The sequence below is a fragment of the Salmo salar genome, chromosome 20 (genome assembly GCF_965601325.2).
Source record: "Salmo salar chromosome 20, fSalSal1, whole genome shotgun sequence".
In the NCBI taxonomy this organism is placed as follows: Eukaryota; Metazoa; Chordata; class Actinopteri; order Salmoniformes; family Salmonidae; genus Salmo; species Salmo salar.
This window is the reverse complement of record NC_138310.1, coordinates 60,283,598-60,305,153: the sequence shown is the minus strand read 5'-3', so window position 1 is coordinate 60,305,153 and position 21,556 is coordinate 60,283,598. Positions and strand designations below refer to the sequence as shown.

General features: G+C 45.1%; 1 protein-coding gene across 1 annotated transcript in view; it reads right to left on the bottom strand.

Annotated features, from left to right (window-relative positions):
• LOC106581006 (FRAS1-related extracellular matrix protein 2) overlaps positions 1–17,169 on the bottom strand; it is a 108,558-nt gene extending 91,389 nt beyond the window's left edge. Inside the window, exons 1-4 of the mRNA XM_082966615.1 lie at positions 12,911–17,169; positions 12,452–12,701; positions 11,605–12,304; positions 9,141–9,230 (exon numbers count right to left, since the gene is read on the bottom strand). Coding sequence (XP_082822741.1) covers positions 9,141–9,230; positions 11,605–12,304; positions 12,452–12,701; positions 12,911–16,992 — 5,122 coding nt within the window. The 5' untranslated portion in view covers positions 16,993–17,169. The remainder of the gene's footprint in view (positions 1–9,140; positions 9,231–11,604; positions 12,305–12,451; positions 12,702–12,910) is intronic.
• Positions 17,170–21,556: the final 4,387 nt, after the last annotated feature.

Sequence of the window (21,556 nt, the reverse complement as noted above, 5' to 3'; positions counted from 1 at the left end):
AACCAGACACAGCCAAAATACCCTGAGATTACACAGCCAGAGACAGACAGAGAACGGCAGAGACGGTCCATATATGTCTTCAGCAATTACTAGTGTTCAGACAGTACCAATGACAGCCTCCAAAATGGCACCCAAATGGCACCCTGGTCAAAGGTAGTGCACTATGTAGGGAATAGGGTGCCATTCGGGACATAAACAAGGTATTGGCAGACCTTGCAACAGACATCAGCTCCTGAACGGTTCTGAGAACCTGGGGAGGAACATCAAGGTGTTTACGGTGGTGATCTGAACTTATCCAGTTTCACAAGGCAGAACTTAGGAACACCTAAAACTGGCCTGCTGGGACTGTCATACTGTGGTAACTGGATAGGAGAGAGACAGATTCCTCTTTTTATCTGGTGCTGTATGTACATATCAATGGTCTAGTTTGGAATGCACTTTCTGCTTTACCCAGCAGCCCTACTTTATTAGACAATTCAAAATCCTTAGTTAAAGATTCAACTGTAACACTTGTATTCTCATAGCTCAACCTTGAAGACTCTTAGCTGTATTCTCATAGCTCAACCTTGAAGACTCTTAGCTGTATTCTCATAGCTCACCTTGAAGACTCTTAGCTGTATTCTCATAGCTCAACCTTGAAGACTCTTAGCTGTATTCTCATAGCTCAACCTTGAAGACTCTTAGCTGTATTCTCATAGCTCACCTTGAAGACTCTTAGCTGTATTCTCATAGCTCACCTTGAAGACTCTTAGCTGTATTCTCATTGCTCACCTTGAAGACTCTTAGCTGCAACTGGGAGATGATGTGCATACAGTTGACTGTGACTTTTAAGGCAGGTACTGGTTATGAAGTCAGTGAAAAGTCTCAAAGACCTGTCAGCTGAGCCCTGGAGCAGCAGGCTAAGAGGGAGGGAGAAGGAGAGAGTGTATGCTCTGAAGAGAGGGAGAGAAAGTATGCTCTGAAGAGAGGGGAAAAGAGAGAGAAAGAAAGAAAGAATAAAGAAAGAAAAACAAAAGTCAGGGCAGGGTATGTGTCTGGGACAGACAGGGACAAACAGGGAGCCAGTTCAGTTCAGCTCAGTTCCACAAACCCTCTCCTGTCTGGGAATGAGAGATGCTGCCAGGGCCTGTGTGTCTGTGTGCTCAGGTAAGCCCACCTGAATGCCCTGACAGACGAAGAGGTGAAGGAACTCCAAAACACAACAATTAACCGGCTTAAACATGACAGGTGCTCATTCCCCTCTCTACCCCCATCATGTCCTGGTCTAAAAACAGTTCTGACACTTTGTAAGGAATTAAAGCAGTTTCCTATTGCTGGGCATCATCTCTGAGTGTGTGTGTGTGTGTGTGTGTGTGTGTGTGTGTGTGTGTGTGTGTGTGTGTGTGTGTGTGTGTGTGTGTGTGTGTGTGTGTGTGTGTGTGTGTGTGTGTGTGTGTGTGTGTGTGTGTGTGTGAGTGCGTGCGTGCGTGCGTGTGTGTGTGTGTGCATGCGCATGCGTGGCCTTGACAGGAGAGGAAAACAGCTGAGAAGTTTGAAGCCACAAACAAATGTGTGTAACTTGAACCCTCAGTGATTATTCATTCAAAACCTTGACAAGCCTGACGCCTCCGTGACTGTGACCTCTGTCACCTCTTTTAGCTCAGGATTCAGCCACTGCAAAAACAAGACTAAAGACGCTCTGTGCTTCCTTTATTAAATGAATGGTTAAGCTCCTATTCTTTTCATTATGTTCCAGTTATGCGTCAAGCACAGCAACGGGCATTTAGCAGTGACTAACAGTCAGTGCATTCAACTAAGTTAGGTAAAACAACCACACATATTTAGGTTATCTAAATAACCAATCCCCCAAAATCTCCCCTGCAAGTTGGGCAGTGTTCATCCCCTTTCGGGATGACATCAATCACTCAACAGGGACGGCATCTGGCAGTGACCCAATTCTAACCGGTACAAAGGTTATGAGCAGCTTTACAAGTACAACTTTACATGGATAAACACAGACACACACATATACTGTACACACAAATAGGCTAGTACACGCACATACATGCACGCACACACGCACACTCTCCCCACTGGATAGAATTAACTTCATAGTTCCAGCATACCTTGGCATGCATCTGACAAGAACTCCCAGTACAGTCTATATCACACAACTCATCAATAGTCAGCTCATCTCTGACAGGTAAAATATGTAGTCAATTCCCAGCGTAAAGTGGCATCATTTATCAATTGAATGCATTAATTTATGGAACTGAAGACTTCAACTTTGCCACAATGAATAGCCCTGTGGTTTCATGCAAACAAGAACTAACATCAGTCTTGTAATACAGCATTATGGAAAGCTCGGAATTTCGCAAACATTCTACCACAGAGGGGAGAAAGGAATCGACGTCAAGCAAATGAGAGGACTAATGCCTTGTAATGAGTTCTGTGTGTGAGTGGGCTGCGGCTGCTGCATGCTTTCTGTAGAGGTTTATGTTGGCTGTGAAAGCAGTAACACACAAACACACACACAAACAAACACAAACACACACACAGGGGAGGCAGCCTCCAGCACTGCTCAGATCATTACTAAAACCACTCATGAAAGATAAGCAGCAAGTGAACAATTATTGACTGCATTTGACATTCACCTACTCCTTGTTGAGTGCCTGTCTGGCTGCCAAGTGACTGATGAAACAAGCTCTGCTAATGAATGAGTCTGAAAGACAGAGAGCCGACAGAGAAACTCTTGCAGTGTTTAGAGGGGAATAGAGAAAATCCTTCATGGTTTATAAGACGAGATAGAGAGTGAGAGATAGAGAAAGAGAGAGAGATAGAGAGGGAGGGAGGGAGGGAGGGAGGGAGGGAGGGAGGGAGGGAGGGAGGGAGGGAGGGAGGGAGGGAGGGAGGGAGGGAGGGAGGGAGGGAGGGAGGGAGGAAATGGGAGGGAGAGAAGGCCCAGATCCACGCCTTTTGCGCAAAGAAAAGACGGAGGAAAAGGGGCCGCAGATCGGGCAGCCTTCTGAGAATCCGTAGGCGAGCGAGTAAACTCCCATTGCCATCCATTCCTCTTGCTAACGTGCAATCATTGGAAAATAAAATTGATGACCTATGATTAAGATTATCCTACCAACAGGACATCAAAAACTGTAACATCTTATGTTTCACCGAGACGTGTCTGAAAGACGATACGGACAATATAGAGCTAGCGGGATTTTCCATGCACCGGCAGAACAGAGATGTTACCTCTGGTAAGACGAGGGGTGGGGTTGTATGTCTATTTGTCAATAACAGCTGGTGCGTTCTGTGATGTCTAATATTAACCTGTTAGGGCTAGGAGGCAGTATTTACACGGCCGGATAAAAAACGTACCCGATTTAATCTGGTTATTACTACTGCCCAGAAACTAGAATATGCATATAATTATTGGCTTTGGATAGAAACCCTAAAGTTTCTAAAACTGTTTGAATGGTGTCTGTGAGTATAACAGAACTCATATGGCAGGCAAAAACCTGAGAAGATTCTGTACAGGAAGTGCCCTCTCTGACCATTCCTTGGGCTTCTTGACTCTTTTTATTGAAAACTTAGGATCTTTGCTGTAACGTGACACTTCCTACGGCTCCCATAGGCTCTCAGAACCCGGGAAAAGCTGAATGATGTCGAGGCAGCCCCTGGCTGAAAAACATTAGCGCTTTTGGTAAGTGGTCTATCAGAGGACAATGAGACTGAGGCGCGTGCACGAGGCGACCCCATGTTTTTATTTTCTCTCTCTTTGTACTAAAACACAGATTCCCGGTTGGAATATTATCGCTTTTTTATGAGAAAAATGGCATAAAAATTGATTTTAAACAGAGGTTGACATGCTTCGAAGTACGGTAATTGAATATTTAGATTTTTTTTGTCACGAAACGCGTCGGGCGCGTCACCCTTCTTTACCCTTTCGGATAGTGTCTTGAACGCACGAACAAAACGCCGCTATTTGGATATAACTATGGATTATTTTGAACCAAACCAACATTTGTTATTGAAGTAGAAGTCCTGGGAGTGCATTCTGACGAAGAACAGCAAAGGTAATAACATTTTTCTTATAGTAAATCTGACTTTGGTGAGGGCTAAACTTGGTGGGTGTCTAAATAGCTAGCCCTGTGATGCCGGGCTATCTACTTAGAATATTGCAAAATGTGCTTTCACCGAAAAGCTATTTTAAAATCGGACATAGCGAGTGCATAGAGGAGTTCTGTATCTATAATTCTTAAAATAATTGTTATGTTTTTTGTGAACGTTTATCGTGAGTAATTTAGTAAATTCACCGGAAGTTTGCGGGGGGTATGCTAGTTCTGAACGTCACATGCTAATGTAAAAAGCTGGTTTTTGATATAAATATGAACTTCATTGAACAAAACATGCATGTATTGTATAACATAATGTCCTAGGATTGTCATCTGATGAAGATCATCAAAGGTTAGTGCTGCATTTAGCCGTCTTCTGGGTTTTTGTGACATTATATGCTAGCTTGAAAAATGGGTGTCTGATTATTTCTGGCTGGGTACTCTGCTGACATAATCTAATGTTTTGCTTTCGTTGTAAAGCCTTTTTGAAATCGGACAGTGTGGTTAGATTACCGAGAGTCTTGTCTTTAAAATGGTGTAAAATAGTCATATGTTTGAGAAATTGAAGTAATAGGATTTCTAAGGTATTTGAATAACGCGCCACGGGATTCCACTGGCTGTTACGTAGGTGGGACGAAATCGTCCCACTGGCCCTAAAGAGGTTAAAGAAGTCTTGAGGTATTGCTCGCCTGAGGTAGAGTACCTTATGATAAGCTGTAGACCACACTATCTACCAAGATAGTTCTAATCTATATTATCTATATATTTACCACCACAGAACGAAGCTGGCACAAAGACCACTCTCAACCAACTCTGTGAGGCCATAAGCAAAGAAGAAAATGCTCACCCAGAAGCAGCGCTCCTAGTGGCCCGGGGACTTTAATGCAGGCAAACGTAAATCATGTCACATGTGCAACCAGAGAAAGAAAATCCTAGACCACCTTTACTCCAAACACAGGGATGCATACAAAGCTCTCTCCCGCCCTCCATTTGGCAAATCTGACCATAATTCTATCCTCCTGATTCCTACTTACAAGCAAAAACTAAAGCAGGAAGTACCAGTGACTCACTCAATACGGAAGTGGTCAGATGATGCGGATGCTACACTACAGGACTGTTTTGCTAGCACAGACTGGAATATGTTCCGGGATTCATCCAATGGCATTGAGGAGTACACCACCTCAGTCATTGGCATCATCAATAAGTGCATCGACGAGGTCATCCACACAGTGACTGTACATACATATCCCAACCAGAAGCCATTGATTACAGGAAACATCCGCATCGAGCTAAAGGCTAGAGCTGCCGCTTTCAAGGAGCGCTTATAAGAAATCGCGCTATGCCCTCAGATGTACCATCAAATAAGCAAAGCGTTAATACAGGATTAAGATTGAATCCTACTACACCGGCTCTGACATTCGTCGGATGTGGCAGAGCTTGAAAACTATTACGGACTACAAAGGGAAACCCAGACGCGAGCTGCCCAGTGACGCGAGCCTATCGGACGAGCTAAATGCATTTTATGCTTGCTTCGAGGCAAGCAACACTGAAGCATGCATGAGAGCACCAGCTGTTCTGGATGACTGTGTGATAATGCTCTAAGGTAGCCGATGTGAACAAAACCTTTATACAGGTCAACATTCACAAAGCCGCTGGGCCAGACAGATTACCAGGACGTGTACTCAAAGCATGCGCGGACCAACTGTCAAGTGTCTTCACTGACATTTTCAACTTCTCCCTGACCGAGTCTGTAATACCTACATGTTTCAAGCAGACCACCATAGTCCCTGTGCCCAAGGAAGCGAAGGTAACCTGCCTAAATGATTACCGCCCCGTGGCACTCACATGTATTATCTCACATGAAGTGCTTTAAAAGGATGATCATGGATGGCTCACATGAACAGCATCCTCCCGGACACCCTAGACCCACTCCAATTCGCATACCGCCCCAACAGATCCACAGATGACGCAATCTCAATCGCACTCCACACTGCCCTTTCTCACCTGGACAAAAGGAACACCTATGTGAGAATGCTGTTCTTTGACTACAGCTCAGCGTTCAACACCATAGTGCCCATGAAGCTCATCACTAAGCTAAGGACTCTGGGACTAAACACCTCCCTCTGCAATGGATCCTGGACTTCCTGACGGGCTGCCCACAGGTGGTAAGAGTAGGCAACAACACGTCTGCCACGCCGATCCTTAACACTGGGGCCCCTCAGGGGTGTATACTTAGTCCCCTCCTGTATTCCCTGTTCACCCACGACTGCATGGCCAAACACGACTCCAACACCATCATTAAGTTTGCTGATGATACAACAGTGGTAGGCCTGATCACCGACAACAATGAAACGGCCTATAGGGAGGAGGTCAGAGAACTGGCAGTGTGGTGCCAGGACAACAACCTCTCCCTCAATGTGAGCAAGACAAAGGAGTTGATCGTGGACTACAGGAAAAGGCGGGCCGAACAGGCCCCCATTAACATCGATGGGGCTGTAGTGGAGCGGGTCAAGAGTTTCAAGTTCCTTGGTGTCCACATCACCAACGAACTATCATGGTCCAAACATACCAAGACAGTCGTGAAGAGGGCACAACAAAACCTTTTCCCACTCAGGAGTCTGAAAAGATTTGGCATGGGTCCCCAGATCCTGAAAAGGTTCTACAGCTGCACCATCGAGAGCATCCTGGCCGGTTGCATCACCGCCTGGTATGGCAACTGCTCGGCAACTGCTCGGTAAGGCGCTACAGAGGGTAGTGCGACCAAGCCAGTACATCACTGGGGCCAAGCTCCCTCCCATCCAGGACCTATATAACAGGCGGTGTCAGAGGAAAGCCCATAAAGTTGTCAGAGACTCCAGTCACCCAAGTTATAGACAGTTTTCTCTGCTACCGCACGGCAAGCGGTACCAGAGCACCAAGTCTAGGACCAAAAGGCTCCTCAACAGCTTCTACTCCCAAGCCATAAGACTGCTGAACAATTCATAAAATTGCCACCAGACAATTTACATAACCCCCCCCCCCCTTTTGTACACTGCTGCTACTCGCTGTTTATTATCTATGCGTAGTCACTTAACCCCCACCTACATGTACAAATTACCTCAACTAACCTGTACCCCCGCACACTGACTCGGTACCGGTGCCCCCTGTATATAGCCTCGTTATTCTTATTGTGTTACTTATTATTATTACTTTTTATTTTAGTCTACTTGGTAAATATTTTCTTAATTAACTCCTCTTGAACTACACTGTTGGTTAAGGGCTTGAAAGTAAGCATTTCATGGTAAAGTCTACACTTGTTGTATTCGGCGCATGTGACAAATAAAGTTTGATTTGATTTGATACAGAAGAGAAAGAGAGAGGCAGATCCATGACATTAAGCCAACTGAGAGGATAATACAGGCATTGACTGAACTTGACTCCACAGCAACAGGAAGGACTCTGAATCGGCTTGACTATCACCAGCATGATAAAAACCCATTCAATCTTCTCTATGATAAAAGCTCAAAATGATTGCACTTTACAGGGAATATGGTGCCATTTTGGGATGCTGAACCCCCTGATGTAATAACCTGTGTATTATCTCACTGAACCCCCTGCTGTATTAACCTGTGTATTATCTCACTGAACCCCCTGATGTAATAACCTGTGTATTATCTCACTGAACCCCCTGATGTATTAACCTGTGTATTATCTCACTGAACCCCCTGATGTAATGACCTGTGTATTATCTCACTGAACCCCCTGCTGTATTAACCTGTGTATTATCTCACTGAACCCCCTGATGTAATAACCTGTGTATTATCTCACTGAATCCCCTGATGTAATAACCTGTGTATTACCTCACTGAATCCCCTGATGTAATAACCTGTGTATTACCTCACTGAATCCCCTGATGTAATAACCTGTGTATTACCTCACTGAATCCCCTGATGTAATAACCTGTGTATTACCTCACTGAACTCCCTGATGTAATAACCTGTGTATTACCTCACTGAACCCCCTGATTACTCCCAGGTCGAGGGTAAGGGTGGGTGGGGTTGGGGGGGGGGGGTGGGGGGGTGTACAGGAGGTGTTTAGAGGCCCAGAGAAGAGCCTGTGGGAAAAGAGGCCCTTGTCTGAGGACCTCTTTGTATTCCATCAGACCGTCACGGCCGTGGAAGAGCAGAAGAAAGAACACACTGTCAGCCACTCTACTTAAACTAATCATGAAGCACCAGCCGCATCCACCACCATTTACACCGCCTCACACGGCAACTACATCCTGAATGGCACCCTACTCTCTATATAGTGTACTACTTTTCACCAGGGCCAATAGGGCTTTGGTCAAAAGTAGTGCACTATGTAGGGAATAAGGTGCAATTTGGGACGCAAACACTACCCCTCATCGCAGACACTGCCTCTCATCGCAGACAGAGCTCAAAGTGAGAGTATTTTTCTGCTAATTCAAGTGGCTCAATGAATGTTACTTTTATTACATTGCTGAGAGGTGTTCAACAGGAGTCCTGTGAACTGGACTTGTGCTACATAATGATCCAACGTATACAATTCCAGCCTGCTTCCACATCCCCCTTAGAGAAACCTCACAGTACTCTAGGCCTACATGCTAAACGTGATAAAATCATGCCCCAACAAGCTGCTGGAACAACTGAAGATTCCTTCCTGCCTCAAAGAACAGTTCCTGCCTTAAAGAAAAGTTTGTCGACATGTTTTAAACAGATTTCCATCAGAGTCCACTATCTGGCCTCCCTCAAGCAGAACTTCAAGAGGGGGGGACTTCAACGTTGTTTTATATACTGCTGTTGTTGTTTAAAGGGATTACTTGCTGCTTGGTTCTGTTCCACTATGTTATATCTAGAGCCCCACTCATGCCAATGCACTCATCTACTGCAGCTTAGATTTTCTCCTTCACTGAAAAGTTTAGGCTACAGCTGGAAACCCTCCATCCACAATGTTGGCTCACAAAAAGCCCCTCAACTATTAAAATGGTTAGATGTGGTATTACTTGATGTAAACAAGCACCATCAGTAAAATATTTATAGAATGACTTACCATTGTCCTCAATGGAGAAAAAGAAGATGTCGCTCGTAGCATTGCGACCATCTCTTAGCACGTAGCAAATCTTCATGTCATCAATTTCAGCTGAAAAAGAAAATCAGATTGATGTGATTTACTCTTCTACTCGTCTAGAAACATATTCCGCTTGAATTTATAGTTCATGCCTTGCATGTTGCCTAATAGACTAAGAAAGACTGAGAAAATGAATAACGCTGATATGGTAGGCAGGGTACATAATACAATACAATATTACATTTGATATGCATATCTGTGATGAACTGTTGTTAGACAGTTCTCTATTATAGCTTTTCTGATGTGGCTTAAGACTACTTCCACATATCATATCACTGAACTACTACAACCTACTTGCCTGGTGTGGCAACTGCTTGGCCTCAGACCGCAAGGCACTACAGAGGGTAGTGCGTACGGCCCAGTACATCACTGGGGCCAAGCTTCCTGCCAAGAGGAAGGCCCTAAAAATGATCAAAGACTCCAGCCACCCAAGTCATACCCTGTTCTCTCTGCTACTGTACGGCAAGCGGTACCGGAGGGCCAAGTCTAAGTCCAAAAGGCTTCTTAATAACAGCTTCTACCCCCAAGCCACAAGACTCCTGAAAAGCTAATCAAAGCACTATCCAGACCCCTCTTTTACTCTGCTGCTACTCTCTGTTTATTATCTATGCATAGTCACTTTAACTCTACCTACATGTACATATTACCTCAATTAACTCAACAACCGGTGCCCCTGCACATTGACTCTGTACCGGTACCCCATGTATATAGCCTCGGTATTGTTATTTTACTGCTGTTGTTTAATTATTTTATTATTTTCAATTTTTTACTTAACACTTATTTTCTTTAAACTTCTTAAAGCATTGTTGGATAATGGCTTGTAAGTAAGCACTTCACCGTAAGGTCTACAGCTGTTGCATTCGGCGCATGTGACAAATAACATTTGATTTGATTTATACGCTGTTGGACAACTTATATGGATGAAGCCTCACCAGTAAAAAAGAAGAAGAACACAGGAGAGGAGAGCTGAATGAACTCAGGCTGTTTAGTGTCTGTCTATCTATTAGTCTGCTGAAAGACAGGGACCATAAAGAAGAGGCAGACTGCAGAAGCTACACCACATCACATCACGTCTGTCTGCCGCATCCGCTAACAACGCTATGCTGGAGTGGGTTCTTAAGACTGATACTATCTAGGAGGAGGGTTGGTTCTGGAGTGGCTTCTTTATAGGTCGGGAGGCTGCTATCAGGGAGGAGGGTGTGAGGTGTATTACTGCTATCTTCTATATTTGATGTCAAAACATTTCCCTTCAAAGCGGCCGGCTCATAAAAATGTAAAGCCAGTTTTGGGACACTGCCGCCGGCTATGCCGGATAAGCTAGAGTTATTTACTGTCTGTTTACCAGCGATGGATCTGCCTGAAATATTGAACAGGTCTGCAGAAGGAGAAAGCAGCGGGAGGAGAATGGGGATGAATGGGGGTCAGTAAATAAAGGAGAGAATGGGTCTACGTCCCATCCAAATGGCACCCTATTTCCTATACCGTACAGTACACTACTTTTTACCAGAGCCCATAGAAGTGCACTATATATGGAATAAGGTGCCATTTGGGATGCAGCCATATAGAGATCGATTGGGGTCTAATTCATACATTCCTTACTATTTACTTAGCCTACCTTTTTTTTAATTTGTAATGCTGTATGTATGTAGTTGTTCTAAACGGTAGCTATTTCTGCGGCTTAAACAAATGTTGGCATGCTGTCACTGTGAGTGAAGTTAACACATTCTCTCTCTCTCTCTCTCTCTCTCTCTCTCACACACACACCCTCTCTCTCTCTCTATCTCTCTCCCTACCTCTCTCTCTCCCTCTCCTCCACTCTCTCCCTACTGTATCTCTCCCTACCTCTCTCTTCGCTCTCTTTCTCTCTCTCTCTCTCTCTCTCTGCCTCCCTCACTCTCAGACAGGGTATTAATGTTCTCACTCTCTATTCTTCATGTCTGTGGCCCCCTACCTTCATGTAAGGTCAAATCTGCTGGTATTTACTGAAGAGCTGTAATACTCTATAGAAGTTTACTAGATGAGGTTTGGGGTAGGAGAAACCACTGCCCTGTGAAACCCTATCTTTCTGTTTGAAGAAATTGTTGAACTCCATTCATGGACGACTCTAGAAAGACAAAATATTTCTCTGTCAAGTTAAGCTTAATTTCTGAACACCACTGTGCAGTTGCGGCCAATGACCATACTACAGTAGTTACATAGTACCATTATACAGGTAAGTAAGCTCTTAATCCATTATAAGGGCAACAGCGCTACAGCTCTAAATAAGATCTGCTCAACAGCTTATGAAGAATGAAAAAAAACATTGGAAAATAAAGTTATATTGTATTTGTAAAAGACTAAAGTATAGTAGAGTATAACTTTTTATTTAAAGTAACGGTCGTCTTACCTTGAGTGAATGTGGTGACGGTAGCGTTGCCTGTACCCAGGTTGATGAGGTATCCATGCTCTGGTCCCACGGTGATCTTAAAGGTAACAGACAGCTGAAGACTATCCCTGTCCTCTGCCTTAAGAGTCTTAGAGGTGATGAGGAACCCCAGGTGACCCGTCTCTAACACCCTCAGGGTGGGCCCCCCTTTATTCACCACGATCTGGGGCACGCCGTCATCCACTGACAGGACCGTGATCTTCATCATCTGGGGGCGCCGCGTCTCGAACACGGTGTCTGGGAACACGTAGAAGTCGGTGTGCGTCCCGTCACTCACGGTAAAGGAGAAGGAATCCTTGGAGGACTCAGTACCGTCATGTTTGTAGCTGATGAGGTTCTCGTTCAGGTCCTGTTTGGTGAAGGAGGTGACGGGATGGGTGTTGTTGAAGAGGAGGCGACCGTGGACAGGGACCTGCGTGACCGTGAACTTCAGGAGGGGGTCAGCCGTGTCGCGGTCCTCTGCGGTCAGCTCGAAGGGCGTGATGAGTTTGTTCTCTCCCTCGTTAACCACCAGGCTGTGAACCGTTAGAACCGGTTTCTTGTTGTCCACGTCGGTGATGGAGACACGGAACGTGCGGAACACAGGGTTGTAACCGTCGGTGACTTCGAACTCAAAGCTGTCCATCTTCACCTCATCATCGGCCGTGTGTATGTAGTACACCTTTATTATAATAAAAATTGCACACAAGGAAAAGACAAAACAATAATCCATTGAAAATGTTTACAGAAAAACAAAGGATAAAATCATGAGTATTTAAAAAAATTATTGAGAATAACACAAAGGAAAAAAAACATAAGATCGAAGTACCTTGCTCCCAGCTAGCTGGAGCTGGGTAAAGGAGGAGATGGGCATTCCAGGGCCATCGGTACACTCCAGATGGCCTCTCTGTGGGGCTCTGGTGATGGTGAAAACCAGGTGTTCGTCGGGACTGTTGAGGTCGCTGGTGCTGAGCAGGTCTGTGGTCAATGTTACTCTACCGCCTTCTTTCAGAGAGACCCCCTTACTGACCACGTCAGGGAACACCATGTCGATGCCGCCCACCGTCACGTAGAAGTACCTGTCAAAAGACAAAAAGAATATAACAAATAAACAAAACAAACAATTGCAAGATGATCCATAAGGAGACACCTTGACAAACTGAAATGTCAAACCTAGTAGCAAGAATCATAATAATTTTTTTCAAGTTGTTTATTCTATTGTTGTAGTTGTAGTATATTGTTTGTATTTTTGAAAACCTCAATAAACACATTTGTAAAAATGAAGTACCTGTCGATCAGAGGGTTGATCCCGTCTGTCACGTCAAACTTGATAAGGTCCCGGATTCCTTCCTGCCCGTTGTGGATATAGACGATGAGAGCCTGGTCCACCTGGTACTGGGTGAAGTTCATCCCCACTGTGATGTTCTCTAACGTCCCATAAGGGGTTCTCCTCTGTAACAACCCCTGGCCCGGCCCGTAGCGAACAACGTACGTCAGAGTACTATCCTCAGAGTCCAGGTCGGTGGCTTTTAAAACGTTGTTATCGATCACTTTAACGTCTCCTATCTCTATCTCCAGACCGTCGTTGATGGCCATCCTGGGTGTCTCGTCATCTACAGGGATGATCATAACAATGATGGTCTTCTCCACGGTATATTTACCTTCCGTCAGGATTAAGTCAAAGCTGTCCTCCTTGGTCTCCGAGTCATCGTGTTCATACACTATACTGGAGGCTTCCCTGATCTGGTCCAGGGTGAAGTTGGTAACTGTGACAGTGCCGGTTGTCAGCTGGTTGAGGATGAAGCCGTGCTTTGGTGGTTTGGTGATGATGAAAGTGAGTTCGTCCGAGGGGATGTCCGCGTCGGCTCCGTTCAGGATGGGTGTGTCGATGACGATATTCATCCCTTCCATGACGACAAACTCCCTCATATAGATCTCTGGCTTCTCATCATTGGACGGGATGATAGCGATGGGGAAGAAATGTCTCTCGGAGAAGTTGATGCCGTCGGAGCATCTGAACGTGAACCTGTCCTCTACCGGCTCCACTCTTTTATGGATGCTTTGGACGTAGTAGATGTGGTTTTGTCTGATGTCCTTGATGGTGAATGCACTGATCGCTGTCCCAGACCTGGACTTCTCTGAGCCTGGGGCCGGGGAGATGTTCTCCACGTAGCCTGACGTGGGCTGGACGATGATGGTACAAAGCAGGTCGTCATTAGGAGTGTCAATATCATCAGCGCTAATGTGAAAAATCTCAATCACATTCTTCTCTCCCTCTACGACAGTGAACTGTGGGCCTACGAACACCTCTGGAACCTGGCTGTCCATGGGGAGGATGGTGATCTGAACCCTGACCCCCGTGACCCTGTTGCCCCCTATCGTCCACTCATCAGACATGTCTGTCAGCATCAGATTAAAGTAGTCGTATTTAGTGGTGAGGCCGATCTCTCCGCTTGTGTGGGCATACACCACCAGTCCGTTGATGATGTCAGCCTGGGTGAAGCTTCCTGATTCGACCCCGTTCACCAGGATCTCCCCGAAAACTGGTGAGTCCTCCAGGATGAAGGTCAAACGTAGGTCGTCTGTGTCCTCGTCCCGCCCCTGGATGACTTTAGTCGTGATCTCAGTGGCTCCATTCTCCAGGACATCAATGTAGGATCCGATGGTTCCGGCCGGCAGGCTGATGGTCGGGGTCTCGTCATCAATGGGCTTCACGGTAACCCTGATGGTGATGGTCACAACATGGACGCCGTCACTGACATCCAGCTGGAAGAAATCGCTGGTGGACTCGTCTCCGTTGTGGATGTAAGAGATCCTGTCATTAGCGATGTCCAACAGGTTGAACGCGTCTCCTTTGGTCAGGTCGGTGAAGGTGTACTGGACCGTGCCGTGCTGAGGGGGCTGAGTTAGAGTGAAGGAGATCTGGCTACTGTCCGTGTCTAAGTCCACAGTATCCAGCTCAGCTCTGGTGATTTTGTGCGTTCCCCGCTCTAATATAGTGAAGCCAGTGTTGGTTATCTGAGGCGGCTTGTTGTCGACAGGCTGCAGGAATATAGAGAACGTTCCGGTGACAGTATTCCCTGACGTATCCTCCACCGTGTACTGGAACTGCAGAACATGGGCTGTGATCCCCAGTTCCAGGTCAGGTGGTTTGTATGATATCTTATGGTGATTGACCTGAGCCTGAGTAAACTCAGTCACTACAGTGTCTGGACTCTCTGTTAACACAATAGACCCCAGTACCACAGGGCTGTTCTCGTCTGTGTCTGTCGGGGGCTGGGAGACGGTGTACTTCAGATCTCTGTCCTCTGAGTCCAGGTCAGTGTAGCGGAGAAACTTCTTACGGAAGTAGGTGAGCTGGTACTCGTGTACGGTCATCTGGAGGGTGGTACCAGGATACAGCTCAGGGGGGATGTCATCCACAGGCAGAACCTTGATGATGAACGAGCTCTGTTCTGATTGGTTAGGGGGGACATTATCATCCTGGACCCGGAATACAAACTGGTCCATGACTGTGTCAGCGCTGTGAGGTCCTGTGTGTCTGTAAAACAACTTCCCATCTGTGATATCCTGCTGCAGCCACTCTGTAACCTCTTTCTCATACAGCTCATCCTCAGCATTGAATTTCCAGGTAGAGGGGTCCTCTGGGGCCTCTGACTGCCTCAGCAGCACCTCCCCTATAGGCGAGAACGGTGCCTCTATGGTGAACCTGATAGTGGAGTCCTCAGAGTCGATGTCTGCAGCACTGAGTGTGAGTGGCGAAATGAGCATCATCTGGTTCTTGAAGAGGATTAACCCCGTGTTGGCATTGATAATGGGCGGCTCATCATCCGTGGGAACGATTGTCAGGGGAAACAGGAACTCCACCTCGTGCTTCCCATCCGTCATCCGGAAGATAATGTTGTCGCTGTACGTGTCGCTGCCGTCGTGCTGGTAGATGACCACGCCCCCGTCCAGATCAGCCGGGGTGAAGAACTTCCTGCGTGACCCGAGCACTGTCAGCTGGCCATGCCGCAGCCCGTCGACCACCGTGATCTTGACATCATCCAGGTTGTCCTCGTCACTGACCTCTAGGTTGTGAGAGCTGGACAGTGGTCTGGACTGACCCTCGTAGAGAAGCTGACCCGTATTCCTGGTGACTACTGGAGCAAGCGTGTTCATAGGCTTCACTACAATCATGAAGGCGAACGGGTCAGACACAGCCCCCTCAGTGTCCACCACCTCAAACTCTATCTGGAAGATACGTTCTGTCTCAGCGTCCACAGACGGAGGATTGTAGGCTATCTTTAGTTCTTTGAGGTCTCCCTGGTAGAAAGAGGTGATGGGCAGGTTCCGGTCATCTGTACTGACTATGTACCCCTCCTCGAAGGAGAGGGGGGAGGTGATGTTGAAGATAAGGTTGTCAGGGTTAGACTCAATGTCCTCAGCAGCCAGCATGTCGGGAGTGATGGCTGTCATGACAAACTGATCCACCTCCATCATCATCATGGCCACGAAGCTGGGTTTAGGATCCGTGTTCTCCTCTCCATCCTTTATACGCACCATCATCTGGAAAAACTCCTGCTTCAGCAGATTACCCTCTTTATCTTGTAATTCCACAATCATTGGGAAATAATCTCTATTGGGTGATTTGTGTGCAGAAGTGTGCTGATAGCGGATATTCATTTTAATAAATTCATCACAGCCCACCATTTTTCCAAGTTTTCCCTCATCCACAAGTTTCCCATACCTGGGTAATGCACTGCCACTGGAGAGAGACGTTATTTTACACTGAAGTTCACTTCTATCATAGGTGAACTCCAGAATCTTACTGTCAATGGGGTTACTAGTGCCAAGCAATTTGTCAACAGTCAGAGGCATGTTTCTTGTTAACACTTCCAACTGTGTGAAAATCACCTCCACTTCCATCATAAACGGGATGATTATGGTGTCGGTATGAGTGTCATATCTGAGCTGTAACCTCACCCTATCCCGCGGGGGGCTTCTGGACCCGAAGTGAGAATACTTTACGTCATTGGGACCAAATTCACAGGGAAACTTTTTGGGAGAGAGCTGCCCGGGCCTCTGGGAGAGCGGGTCGTTATCCAGAACCGTTATACTACATCTGTCTCCCGGTTGTACTTGGATTACCAGATCATTGATAGGATCAATGAACACTGCTCTCCCGAAAGGCACGCGTATTCCATTGTTGGCCACCAATATAGCATCCTCTGACAGTTCCGATCTCAATGCGTATGACAATCCATAACTGTCGAAAACCTGCGCAGCGGAGTCCCCTGTCACAATCACCGCGATCAAAGCAGAGAGCACAAAAACAGCGCCAGTACCAGTCCCTTGGCGTTGCAACAGCGGAGAAATAATCCAAGCCATTTGGAGAGAGAAGCCAATGCAAAGACGCGTAAAATTTTGCACATAAAATCCAGAAAAAAAATACGAGCAGTGCAGCTAAAGTTATGAGAGTATAAAATGAGTGTTGATAAATATCTCACTCGCATCCGCGCTGAGGTGTAACATTCTCTCTCTCTCCGCTGCTCTCTTCTGTTCAGGATAAACTTCATACACTTGGAGCCCCGGAGTGAGAGATACGCCCTCTCGTCCGCCGATTGGAGGATATTTAGGCTGGAATGCGTTTATTGATTTTTGAATGGAAGGGAAAGATGTCAATCAAAACCCGAAAACGCTAGTGCATGGGTTGGATTTGAAGAAGCCGGTTGAAAAAGGTGCGAAATTGTACCGAAAAATACATTTAAACTTGAATAGGAATGATGTGTGCAGCCAGGTAGGCCTTAATAAACCACTTTACCTTAAACGGGCAATCTGCAGTTAAAACAATGACAAAGCAGTCAGGCACCCCCGCCACTGATTTGTAAATAACTGCGTGATGGGGCTGGAGACATTTAACCACTCAAATTTCATAGTCAAAGCAATGGATACAAGGACTGACCATCCATGAGATCAAAATTATCGTTTTAACCATGTTTTGAGGCGATACAGTGTTTGTTTACAGTTACTTTGTTTACAAACAAAGGAGTAAAACAAGCTTATATTTTAACACAATTTAACTAAGGTTATGAGGCATGTATACATTGTTTTTTTCAAAGAATCCATGGGTATAGATAGGCATATGGGTATTTAAAAGTCCACAAATGGATATAGCAATCATAGATTGCCCCTTGAATCTATTTTTTTTGTAATTAGATGACAGTAGGCCTAAACACAAATGTCCAAAACATATTAGGCTTAATTGGCCCTCTTCAACAGCAATGGAAACGCTGTAGGTAAGTCGGTTATTATTGAGAAAAAAAAATTACAACATTTTAATAATAAGCCTATATATAACAAGTCAACACAGTATATCAATAAATAGGATTTAACTATGTTACATTAACATAACGAATCTCCATCAACATTTCATGAAGATATTTTTACAAAACATTTGCATCAAATAGTTTACACATTATATCCTAAAATAGAGGATGATATGTGTATAAAAATCAATGTAGGGTAGAGTTTAAGGAGACGTGTTCGAGCTCCCTCTTGTGGTGTAATAGAATGTATCGTTTTGGGTAGCTCTGGTCCAGGGCAGAGCCATCTACAGTATACACTACCGTTCAAAAGTTTGGGGTGTCCTGGTTTTTGAAAGAAAATCACATTTTTTGTCCATTAAAATAACATCAAATTGATCAGAAATACAGTGTAGACACTGTTAATGTTGTAAATGACTATTGTAGCTGGAAATGGCAGATTTTTAATGGAATATCTACATAGGTGTACAGAGGCCCATTATCAGCAACCATCACTCCTGTGTTCCAATGGCACGTTGTGTTAGCCAATCCAAGGCCAATTGATCATTAGAAAACCCTTTTGCAATTATGTTAGCACAGCTGAAAACTGTTGTGCTGATTAAAGGAGCAATAACACTGGCCTTCTTTAGACTAGTTGAGTATCTGGACCATCAGCATTTGTGGGTTCGATTACAGGCTCAAAAAGGCTAGAAACAAAGCACTTTCTTCTGAAACTGGTCAGTCTATTCTTGTTCTGAGAAATGAAGGCTATTCCATGCGAGAAATTGCCAAGAAACTGAAGATCTCGTAAAACACTGTGTACTACTCCCTTCACAGAACAGCGCAAACTGCGCAAGCCACACATAAACACCCTGGACCAGAGTTATGGTTTGGGCTAGTAGTATGCCCACCTTAATAGTTCCACTGGGTATAAAACAAACTGGTAAAGTTTTTATTTTTTTATTTCACCTTTATTTAACCAGGTAGGCCAGTTGAGAACAAGTTCTCATTTACAACTGCGACCTGGCCAAGATAAAGCAAAGCAGTGTGACAAAAACAACAACACAAAGTTACACATAAACAAACGTACAGTCAATAACAATATAAAAATCTGTATACAGTGTGTGCAAATGAAGTAAGGAGGTAAGGCAATAAATAGGCCAATAGTGGCAAAGTAATTACAATTTAGCAATTTACACTGGAGTGATATATGTGCAGATGAGGATGTGCAAGTAGAAATACCAGTGTGCAAAACAGCAGAAAAACAAAACCAAATATGGGGATGAGGTAGGTAGTTGGTTGGATGGGCTATTTACAGATGGGCTGTGTACAGCTGCAGCGATCAGTAAGCTGCTCTGACAGCTGACGCTTAAAGTTAGTGAGGGAGATATAAGTCTCCAACTTCAGTGATTTTTGCAATTCGTTCCAGTCATTGGCAGCAGAGAACTGGAATGAAAGGCGGCCAAACGAGGTGTTGGCTTGGGGATGACCAGTGAAATATACCTGCTGGAGCGCGTGCTACGGGTGGGTGTTGCTATGGTGACCAGTGAGCTGAGATAAGGCAGAGCTTTACCTAGCAAAGACTTATAGATGACCTGGAGCCAGTGGGTTTGGCGATGAATATGTAGCGAGGACCAGCCAACGAGAGCATACAGGTCACAGTGGTGGGTAGTATATGGGGCTTTGGTGACAAAACGAATGGCACTGTGATATACTGCATCTAATTTGCTGAGTAGAGTGTTGGAGGCTATTTTGTAAATTACATCGCCGAAGTCAAGGATCGGTAGGATAGTCCGTTTTACGAGGTTATGTTTGGCAGCATGAGTGAAGGAGGCTTTGTTGCGAAATAGGAAGCCGATTCTAGATTTAACTTTGGATTGGAGATGCTTAATGTGAGTCTGGAAGGAGAGTTTACTGTCTAGCCAGTCACCTAGGTATTTGTAGTTGTCCAAGTCAGAACCGTCCAGAGTAGTGATGCTAGTCAGGCGGGCGGGTGCGGGCAGCGATCGGTTGAAGAGCATGCATTTCGTTTTACTAGCATTTAAGAGCAGTTGGAGGCCACGGAAGGAGTGTTGTATGGCGTTGAAGCTCGTTTGGAGGTTTGTTAACACAGTGTCCAAAGAAGGGCCAGATGTATACAGAATGGTGTTGTCTGCGTAGAGGTGGATCAGAGAATTACCAGCAGCAAGAGTGACCTAATTGATATATACAGAGAAAAGAGCCGGCCCGAGAATCGAACCCTGTGGCACCCTCATAGAGACTTCCAGAGAAGGTTTCTCTGGAAGTCTCTATGGGGGTGCCACCCGCCCGCCTGAAAAATAAAGGAAATTCTTGCCTACTTCACCCATATTTTCTTTTATTTAAAAAAAAAAAGTAGTGTGTAGTTCCAGTAGTTAGCTACACCGCTACATGGCAAAACAATTATTAACTACTGAAACCACTATCTAGATTTACATTTAGTTTAACTACCACCAAGCTACTGCAAACTTGAACTACATGTAGTTCACTACTCCCCAACACTGCTAAATAGGCCTACTGTATAAGGACATATTGCACATACAAATTCATAATACTAATAATTCCTTATACCAATACACATACATATTCCTCATTCTACATATTCCACATACTAGGCTTACATTATGACCCAATGGGTCTCACCCAGGACAATCATCTGAAATATGTGATATGGGATATGTGTGTCGTTGACTGACATGTCATGCATAGCATTGCATAGCTTTGTACAGCAAATCTGAGTGGGGAAGGCAGCTAGCTGCTTATAATGAATGTGAGAGAGAACATGGACAACAGGCTGATGTCAACACCATCAGAAAGGGAAGTATTGAGTATTCTAGTCTGCTGGCACACAGTTAATTAATGTCTCGCTGCATGCATCACCAAATTGCACCTTGTTCCCTACATAGTGCACTACTTTTGACCAAAGCCCAATATCATTAGTTGTGGTTGATTTACTCTATCCTGCAGAGTTTAGCAGTGCTAAGAGCCATGCAGTGACTTCCTCAATCTGTGTCCTTCCTCCCTACCTCCCTCCATATGTCTCTCTCATCACCCAGGTCTTCTAGCTGTCAGATGTTTCCTAAACAGAGCATTCTGCTCCGACAGCTGTCAGGCACGGTCAGGGTGCCTCTACCTCTCTCCACACCCCTGATCTTTCTCTCTTCCCTCTGCTAATCTGACGCTCCGCTCATCTCTCCCCATTCTCCCCCAGTCAGAATGTCTCTCTCTCTTTCTCTCTCTCTCTCTCTACACCCCTCATCTCTCTCTCCACACCCATCGGCTGGCAGCTAAATATTGATCGAGAGGCTCCAGTCAGTCAAAGACAATGGAAAGTATGATATGATACTGCCAGCTCATCTAAATGAGCTCATTAGCATGCAGAGGAGGAGGAGGAGGAACATGGGGGTTATAGATATAGATATTATAGATAGGCCCACAGTTGTTTTGGGTCACATTTACTATGCAGTTTAGTTTTAGTATGCAGTATAGCACATGGGTATAACTTGTATTCATTCAGCGAGTCAATTGAGCAATGCAAACACAAAATACATACAACACTCAAACAAAACATGCATTCCTCTATGAGCAGGTGTCCTATTAATGTCTTAAAATAACAACATTTTCAGAGCTTA